This window comes from Haliotis cracherodii, unplaced genomic scaffold, assembly GCF_022045235.1.
Source record: "Haliotis cracherodii isolate W230 unplaced genomic scaffold, xgHalCrac1.p SCAF_6, whole genome shotgun sequence".
Lineage (NCBI taxonomy): Eukaryota > Metazoa > Mollusca > Gastropoda > Lepetellida > Haliotidae > Haliotis > Haliotis cracherodii.
Window position 1 is genome coordinate 13,146,206 of NW_027266319.1, and position 9,922 is coordinate 13,156,127.

At 41.1% G+C, this 9,922-nt stretch overlaps 1 protein-coding gene across 1 annotated transcript; it reads left to right on the top strand.

Annotated features, from left to right (window-relative positions):
- The first annotated feature begins 262 nt into the window (after window positions 1-262).
- On the top strand, window positions 263-1,964 carry LOC139446258 (uncharacterized). The gene is made up of 2 exons (XM_071227609.1): window positions 263-271; window positions 1,365-1,964. The coding sequence occupies exons 1-2, from the start codon at window positions 263-265 to the stop codon at window positions 1,962-1,964; spliced, it is 609 nt and encodes a 202-aa protein (XP_071083710.1).
- The last annotated feature ends 7,958 nt before the right edge of the window (window positions 1,965-9,922 follow it).

Genomic DNA, 9,922 nt, shown 5'->3' on the forward strand with positions numbered 1-9,922 from the left:
AGCGACGTGCATGCACGTGTGTGTTTGTGTGGCTGCTTGTACTAGTCCGGACTGATGCCGATTTAGAGTGCTAGCTCACTGAGATACCGTACTGCAGTGTAACATGAATACCCCACTCAAACACAGTATACTGACTCCGAGCCGACCACTCCTTTTTTTAGCCCCTTAATGCCGAGTGTCAGACAGGGTAACAACAAGTACCATCTTTTGGTATGACGCAGCTGGGGATCCGCTCACCAGGTGGACACTCTACCACGAGATCATGGAGGCGGTCAGAATAATAGACACAAATCACTTAAAGTCTCCTATAAACTCTCAACACCGATGAATATTGTGAACAAGATACTGGTAATAAAACACAAGAAAGCCATCTTATAGAGGCTTAAACAGAAGTCATTTCTGAAGTATAACCTGAGAAGAGTTAATAATAACACAAGTTATATGCATACCGGAGCCAGCTGTTGTGACCTATTAACTAAACCTACACATAGTGGTAGGGCGGGGACGGGTAACTCGGATACATGGGTCGGGTGGGTCCTGAGTAGGACCCGGGTACCCACAGGACTACCCAGACCTGTGGTTAGTCATGATATATATTGTGTAACGACAAAATTATCTAAAATTGTATGGTTACACTATAAGTCACTAATGATCCCATTCCTTCTGACTTATATATGTTTGAGTAAAGGTAAAACTTCATGCAGTAAACGTCAGTGTATGCATGACCAGATTGTTTAACACGCGTAACTAAATACATTTTGCCAGGGCTACAGTCAAACTTTTCCAAATTGGACAGTTTATACCTATCTCTAAATATCTAAAGCAGGACCTGGGTAGGGTCGGGTAATAGTGGGTGGGTTCCCAGGTGGTAAATTTGGACTCGTCCCAGCCCTAAAATGATGATGATGTCATTCTGATGTGGAGGACTTTGTACAAGACCAGGAGGAAGCCTTTCACATGAGGCACTTCACAATCTTTTGTGTGTGGACCTTGAAGGGGATTATGTTGAAAAATAATTGAGGTGGTGAAATGGGGTTTAATGTCGCGACCAAGATTATTGCACTTATATAGGGACGTGCATGCAGATGTATGTGTGTGTGGCTGCTTGTACTAGTCCGGACTGATGCCGATTTATAGTGCTAGCACAATGAGATATCATGCCGCAGTTTAACATGAATACCCCACTCAGACACAGTATACTGACTCCGAGCCGACCACTCCTTGTTTTAGCCCCTTAATGCCGAGCGCCAGACAGGGTAACAACAAGTGGAGTGACTTTTTGGACTCATCCCAGCCCTAGTGGGTGCAGGAAGAAGAAACCACCCACCATACAGTCATGTAACACTGAATCATGTTGTCACCAGAAATTGGATCAGGGTTCTGGGTTCTGTTGGCTGGATCAGGGTTCTAGGTTCTGTGGGCTGGATCAAGGTTCTGGGTTCTGTGGGCTAAGTCAAGGTTCTAGGTTCTGTGGGCTGGATCAAGGTTCTGGGTTCTGTGGACTGGATCAAGGTTTTGGGTTCTGTGGGCTGGATCAGGGTTCTAGGTTCTGTGGGCTGGATCAAGGTTCTGGGTTCTGTGGGCTAAGTCAAGGTTCTAGGTTCTGTGGGCTGGATCAAGGTTCTGGGTTCTGTGGACTGGATCAAGGTTTTGGGTTCTGTGGGCTGGATCAAGGTTCTAGGTTCTGTGGGCTAGATCAAGGTTCTGGGTTCTGTGGGCTAGACCAAGGTTCTGTGTTATGTGGGCTGGATCAAGGTTCTAGGTTCTGTGGGCTGGATCAAGGTTCTGGGTTCTGCAGGCTAGATCAAGGTTCTAGGTTCTGTGGGCTAGATCAAGGTTCTGGGTTCTGTGGGCTAGATCAAGGTTCTGTGTTATGTGGGCTGGATCAAGGTTCTAGGTTCTGTGGCTGGATCAAGGTTTTGGGTTCTGTGGGCTGGATCAAGGTTCTGGGTTCTGTGGGCTAGGTCAAGGTTCTAGGTTCTGTGGGCTGGATCAAGGTTTTTGGGTTCTGAATTTGGGTTTTAATAATCAATTTCAATCTTCATCTCTTGACACACATGTGTTGATACAAAAATACATTGTTCAGATTCTCCTTCCACCAAAACAATGGCAGTGAAGCAACGACTGTAAAAATCTCCTCCCCTCCTCCCAGAATATTAAATTGTCCCTTGAAGATTCCAGGTTTGAATAGGTCTTCAGCAACCCATGCTTGCCGTAAGAGGCAACTAACGGGATCGGGTGGTCAGACTCGCTGAAATGGTTCATGCATGTCATCATATCCCAATTGCGTAGATCGATGCTCATGATGTCAATCACTGGATTGTCTGGTCCAGACTGGATTTTTTACAAACCGCCATCAAATAGCTCGAATATTGCCAAGTGCGGCGCTAATCAACATACAAACAGGACATTAAATGCTTGGTATCTAAGTATAAAACACATCAAAGGTAACGTCCATGATGTGTAAGCACTTAACAGTTTCCAGCAAATTGTGCATGAATGATTTGTGACTGCATATAGTTCTCCAGAAAATCATCAGGAACTTGGTGCCAGACTATAGGCAGCATTAAAACACCAACCATCTGAACCTTCTGTAAAGAATCTTCCGTTATCGTGCTATTCCCAGCACTTTATTGATAACAATCATTCATCTGGCAAACACAAGACCAGTTATCACTCTGGGCATGGTAATACAAAACAAATAATATTTCAGTCATGTTCCCCAAAATGTCATAAATCATATTCCATCTGAATGAAAACTGTGAAAAATCATGAAAAAAGATTGAAGCAGTTGTCATCAGTCAGTCAGGATGTCAGTTATGCCCAGACACAGATCCAGGATAACTAAACCGTAAAATCAATTTATTTTGATCCCCAGACTTATAAATATGTCTGACAACACACCTTGGGAAATGTGTTGGCCCACGTAATCAATCAAACCATTGAAATATTTGCAAATATTGCGTGACTTTTCAGGTCAGAAACAGAACACCCCTCCATAATGTACCTCCCTGTTCTAGAGACCTCATCCAGGGCTACACATGTCCACCTTGATTGGTCTTAACGATCACCATCTCAAACTAACTTGATCTGTTCTTGAAATCCTTAGTTTAGTGTTTGTGTTCCTGGTGCAGCACGGGGCGGTCGGGTAGCCTGGTGGTTAAAGCGTTCGCTCGTCACGCCGAAGACCCGGGTTCGATTCCCAAAATGGGTACAATGTGTGAAGCCCATTTGTGGTGTCCCCCGGCGTGATATTGCTGGAATATTGCTAAAAGCGGCGTAGAACCATACTCACTCACTCACTCACCGGGTGAAGCACAGAAAGTGAGTGAGTGAGTATGGTTTTACGCCGCTTTTAGCAATATTCCACCAATATCACGGCAGGGGACACCAGAAATGGGCTTCACACATTGTACCCATTTTGGGAATCGAACCCGGGTCTTCGGTGTGACGAGCGAAAGCATTAACCACTGGGCTACCCAACCGCCCCTGCAGCAAGAGGGGTGAAGGAACCAAGATGACTTCAGCCACCTTCAGCAACATTACTTCAGGTTGGAAATAATCCAGTCAAGACCAGGCAAGACCAGGCAAAACAGCTTTTGATAACAATAAAGACAATTTATTATATGGATGAAAACTTCTTTATTATATTCTGATGCAACGTTCCGGGAAAGATCCTTATACTGTTGTCAAGAAAACTTCACACCTTCAGATCTTCACACAAATTTGTTTTATTAACATTCCTGTCACTTTTCACATGAGTGTCACAAGAAAAATTGAGAACTTTTGATTTATTTTTATCTATCAACTATATAAATAAAAGTGAAGTCGAATTATGTTTTTATTTCTAATTGAACTATCAACCAAGATTTCGGAAAAAAAGACTGGAAAAGGCCTTACTTTCATCCTCTGTAATTACTATGAGGTACTCTGAAGATATTCTGATAGGGAATCCTCATGGTTTTTAAGAAGGAATGATCGTCACATATTTCAATATATTTTTAACCTTCAAAAGCTAGATAACTTTCTTAGAACATCATGATCCAAGGAGATTAGTAGTTGTTCGATCTCAGTGTGCAAGAAGGATTGACTGTTGCTTATTTCAATTTATTTTAAACAAGAAATAGTAAGTTAGCTTCATCAGAATACCATGGCCCAAAGGAGTAAGTACTCGTTTGGATCACAGTGTTCAAGAAGGAACGACTGCTGCTTATTTCAATCTATTTTAAACAAGAAATAGTAAGTTAGCTTCATGAGAACCTCATGACTCCTTGAGTAGTACTTGTTTGGATCACAGTACTCAAGAAGGATTGTTATGTATTTAAATCAATATTAAACCTGCAATAGCCAGTTAACTTCCATAGAACACCATGACCCTAACTTGTCTGTACGTGAAGAAGTTAACACTGCTGTAACACCTTAATAAGATGCATTTTCATGGGCTCCACAATAAAAGCCATATGAGCGATGTGGGTGAATAAAAAGGGTGATATCTTGCTTCAAGCCACAAAATCATCAAAGTCTTCTTGGGATTCAACATATGTCTCTGTCAAATTGAAGAAACAATAAAACTAGGTTGACAAATTGCAATATTAAAGGGAGTGTACACTACAATCTGATTCAGTGAAAAACATAGAAAAGGAGATTGAATCCAAGAAATCTTCTGGTCTGGTCAGCCATTCGAGACCAACTCGGGCTATTCCGGTACAAGCCGAATAGCTACTCGTGCCTCTCTCGTAGCCATTTTTGCGACTGGGTTCCATCTTAGCGCAATTGGGCATCGCTAAAAGATTTGTCAACTTGTTGCGTAATGATTCACATAAATTTGGCCCATATATAATATAAATTTCTGAAGCTACTGAAAACACATTGGAACTTACATTATTATACAGTACAGTTGAACGCATTTAAATGTATCTTGGGTATATGTTTAAATGCAAGATTTTTTAATAAATAATTATTCCAGTCATACGTGCATTCTGATTGGTTTGTCGTATTTTCGCAAGCTCCGACGTTCATACACGTACAGCTTGGCCCTCACTCATACAAATGAAAGTCAATTCTTAAATATATCATGTGGTAGACCACGGTTCGGGGGAGTCCTGGTCCTACTCAAGACCCACCCGACCCGAGTACCCGAGTTACCCCTCCCAGGCCTTGTGGTATTAAACAGTGCCCAGTTCACACCTTGCATCGTCATCAAGTATAGGTGAGATGATGTGAAATGGGGTTTAACGTCGCGTCCAAGATTATTGCACTTTTATAGCGACATGCATGCACATGTGTGTGTGTGGCTGCTTGTACTAGTCCAGACTGATGCCGATTTAGAGTGCTAGCTCACTGAGATACCATGCCCTAGTTTAATATGAATACCCCACTCAGACACAGTATACTGACTCCGAGCTGACCAGTCCTTGTTTTAGCCCCTTAATGCCGAGCGCCAGACAGGGTAACAACAAGTACCATCTTTTAACGTCTTTTGGTATGACGCGGTCGGGCATCGAACCCCGGACCTTCCGCTTTCTGGACGGACACTCTATCACTAGCATCAAGTATAGGAGTTACAACAGAGTAACTACGACGCTTTGTGGACAGGGCCCTGGATTCAGAAGGACAAGGCAACATCTCCTATACATGTATTCCCACCACCCATCTGCTTTCCAAGCAACAGACCCATGAAGATCCGGGGTAGAATAGGTCTTCAGCAACCCATGCTTGTCATAAAAGGCGAATATGCTTGTCAGAAGAGGCGACTAACTGATCGGTGGCCAGGCTCGCTGACTTGGTTGATGCTTGTCATCGTATCCCATTTGTGTGGATCGATGCTCATGATGTCAATCACTGGATTGTCTGGTCCAGGCTTGATTATTTACAGACCGCCATCATATAGCTCAAATATTGCTGAGTACGGCATTAAACAACAAACGAACAAATAAACAATCATTTCAAGCAACATATCACTTAAACAACACTTTACTGGTCTGCAAAACTTTATTGTCCAGCATGAGGTTGTACAAAACAACTTTAGCACTACGACTGTCGTAAGTCTGTGTTGAGGTATGGGCGTTACAATCACCTTTGCACCAAGATAGCTTTGTACAACAGCACCCAGTTCAATCTGGCATTGACTGGACACCCTAATAAAATGGCAACAATGTGTCAGTCTCACAAAGAGCACTGATTACAATGTCTCCATCTGTAGACTGATAATGATGATTGATGAAGACAGAGAATCTTGCAGATATTCGGCCAGACTTTTTTATGTGTGTGAGTTTAAGGGTTTGGGGCTAAAAAATTCAGGTCAGTCGAAAAAAATAGAACATACAAAGTCCATTTTTAAATATGTTTTTATTTCCACAAAATGTTAAGTAGGTAAGAAAAAAATGTGTGGGCGGGAGATATAGGGACAGCGGCAAGAGAGTTATCCCTTCCATAATTGACACGGATCTTTTGCAATTCGTCATAATATGTTGTGTTTGGCTCGTCCCAATTATGTTTCTAGGTTTGTCAGCACCATACCACGTGGGTTTCATCGAAGTGGTAATAGTCTGAGAACTGCACCATTTCGGGCTTTCCTCCCACATTAAGCTGACACACCATAATATAACTGGAATACTGTTAAAAGCAGCACTAAACCCAACACAATCACTCTCTATGTCATGACATGTAAACATGCATCGTCTTGACATGAGCTTCAGTTCACATTATTGACAAGATCATGAAAGGTTAAAGTGGTATAAACTATCTTCTACCAGCACGGTTCATACCATTTGCTTCCTGCATGAAAATACAAGCTCAAAGACTCGAAGGGAAATCCCATTTCTTGACAAAGCTTAACAGTTGAGACACTTTGCTGAAGAAAAAGTCTCAAAGTTGCTCAAAAACTGCCAAATTAATGATGCCCGGAGGATGGTGGGAAAGATCACTCGTGTGTTAGTTTAACTTCCTGTGGGCAGGGAATTAGTCGTTGGAGGGCTTCCTAGCTTGTCATGTTGTCAATTGTAGGGAACTTGGAGCAAAGAGGCTTTTGTTGTGATTTAAGTCAAGGAGGAAAAAACGTTCAAGTTTTCAACAAGTGTGCAAATTGGGGCGTATTATAAGGGCTCTCATATTTAAATATTTAATGGGATCAGCTTCACTTAAAAAACACTCCATGTCTATTTCTGTTGAGACATTTCAACACAAGAGAGATCTTTACAATGATACATGAATGTTTGTTAGGATTGACCTTCGTTTATTGTTGTTAGTTTCTTGTCGAAAAGGCTGAAGTGGCTACCTGAGACTACTCTCCTCAAACGTAAAGCTATGTACAAGTACAGTGTAAAATCAATCTCATTAAAATGAGAACTTAGTTCTCGCTACCGCTAAACAAAGATCTGTGGACATCCCATAAGGGGTCACGTCAGAATGACCTTTCATCCGACCAATCAGAGTATTGCTTACCTGATCATGAAAGTGACAGTCGGAATGTGATTTCTAAATCATGCAACCTCGAAAACTTTAACTCTGAACGATGGTTACGGGTTTAACGACTGAATCCATACAATCTAGACCATCTATTAGACATTCCAGAATGTTCTTTTGTTCACGTTTCAAATTTGTCATCGAGAATTTGTCAAAATATGTTTCGAATCGTAGTCGCCAATTTGAAATTAGTGCCGTAAAGCACGAGAAAGCTGCCTTCTGATTGGTCATTCCATTGGTAGGTCAAAGTCCGCGCAAGGTCAGTCTGACGTGACCCGTAAAATTTGTTGCCTCATCATGATAGTTTCAAAACAAAAGATGAGAAAGAATAAAGGGCATGATTGGACCATTGGAAACATCAAACATTAAATTTCTGAAACATTGAAATGTTTCAGTCAATCATGTTCAAATGGTTAATAATTACCTTTTCTTCTTTCTGAAACCTGCAAATCTTACACTTCTGACTTCAAGATCACAAATTTGGCTAACATCAGTGAAAACAGCTTATTCATTTGGATCTTGAAGACATAATCTCACTATGACCCAATGTTTTTATCTCAATTTCATGAGAAAATCAGCTTGGGTAAAGACTTGTTCACAGTCAAATAAAAAAACAAGTGTCATCAGTGGATGACACAACCCCCAATCCGGAGCAATTTGGAAATCGAGTTTGGCTTCTTATACCCAAATTTTGCTTCAGTGCCACTGGATAACTTCAGTCTAGTGAAGAAAAGAATTTTGCTGTTCAGTATTTTTAAATATCCCAAATCATCAAGAGGTACCAGTTCACCACTAGATTTATCTGTAGAGCAAGCTTCATCAAGAAATATTCCATGCTTTTGGAGTTCTGCTCTGGAAACAAGGACTACCCTGATTTTCAGTGTTAGTCCAACTTGTCATGAAAACAAAAGGACATTAAAAGCATAAAATCCCAAATCATCAAAAGGCACCATATCACCACAAGACTGACCTGTATAGCAAGTTTCATCCAGAAATATTCAACGGTTTGGTTTTACAGTTCTGCTCCAGAAATAAGTACCACCAGGATGGATCTTGGATTCGAACCAATGATCACAGGATCCTGGCATGCGTAAGGGATGCAACTCTTCCACAAAGAATTGTATCACCTTAGACATTCCCCCACCATCATACAAAGGACAAAGAAAGAAAACATAATTCAGAGACACCCATAAATATACTCTTTCTCATTACTGACACGATCATGAAATTTTACAGAGGTGCTGGTCTTAGACGATCCTCTTTGTTGAAGTGAGTGAGTGAGTATGGTTTTACGCCGCTTTTAGCAATATTCCAGCAATATCATGGTGGGGGACACCACAAATGGGCTTTACACATTGTACCCATGTCGGGAATCGAACCTGGATCTTCGGCGTATGGTGCTGACAAACCTAAAACATTATCAGGGCAAACAAGTCTCTCTGTAAAGCAAACTGCAGAACACACATAACAGAAATAACCTTAAATGTGGTGTTAAACCAGACTCACTCACTCACTCACTCACTCACTCACTCACTCAAATGTTAACTCTCCATGACAGACAGAATAACTAACTGAAACATTCCCTGCTCTATCCAGAACCCAGTCTGACATCTGCAACATTGCTTCAAAATTCTCAAAGAGCAACCACAAAAAAAAAGTCTCCAATTTCTATCTCCTTTACAACCTCAAGCTTCCTTTTAAACTTCTTAAATCTGAAACTACCGAAAAAAATCTAATTTAAACAGTATCCGAGGATACATGCTGGGGATTATTTTTAACATCCCTTCACGAGTTTATCACACATATCTGATATACGCGTGAGGTACATGGCGATCCCAAGTGAGATTGGCTGTTTATTTCTGTCTTATTTCTGTCTTATCCTAACAAACAGACACCTCTATGTGAGTGTACCTAGTTTAGTATACACCCAAGGAAAGACACTTCATCACGTCCTTGAACAACACATAAACATTTACACTTGCTAATAATATTTGGCTTTGATAAATAACTTAAGACTTGTTTTATTTCACACTGAAACGATCTGATAGGATTTCACAGCAAACTATTTCATTTTTATCACAAATTTGCCAAGATGTTAGGGCAATGCATGCACGACAGACTGATTTCACTGATATTAGAACCTCCCAGAAAACAAGATGAGATGAATAATGTCTTAACGATATGACCCACGTTAACCAGCAATAATTTGTTTGCTCATGAAAAACATAGATAGTGTTTGGAAGCAAAAAGGCGAAGTCATGCCTCCATTCCTTTGGATTATATCCCAGTATTTTCTTTCCTTCTCTTATCGCCCTTTATCACTGTTGGTTGTTTGTTTGTTTGTTTGTTGTACGTTGATGTCAGCAGCATTTTGTTCCTGCAGCCTGTAGATAACTGAGTGTGGACTTAGCAGACTAGTGGTTGACATTGTGAGCAACATCCCATGATGTCAGGATAT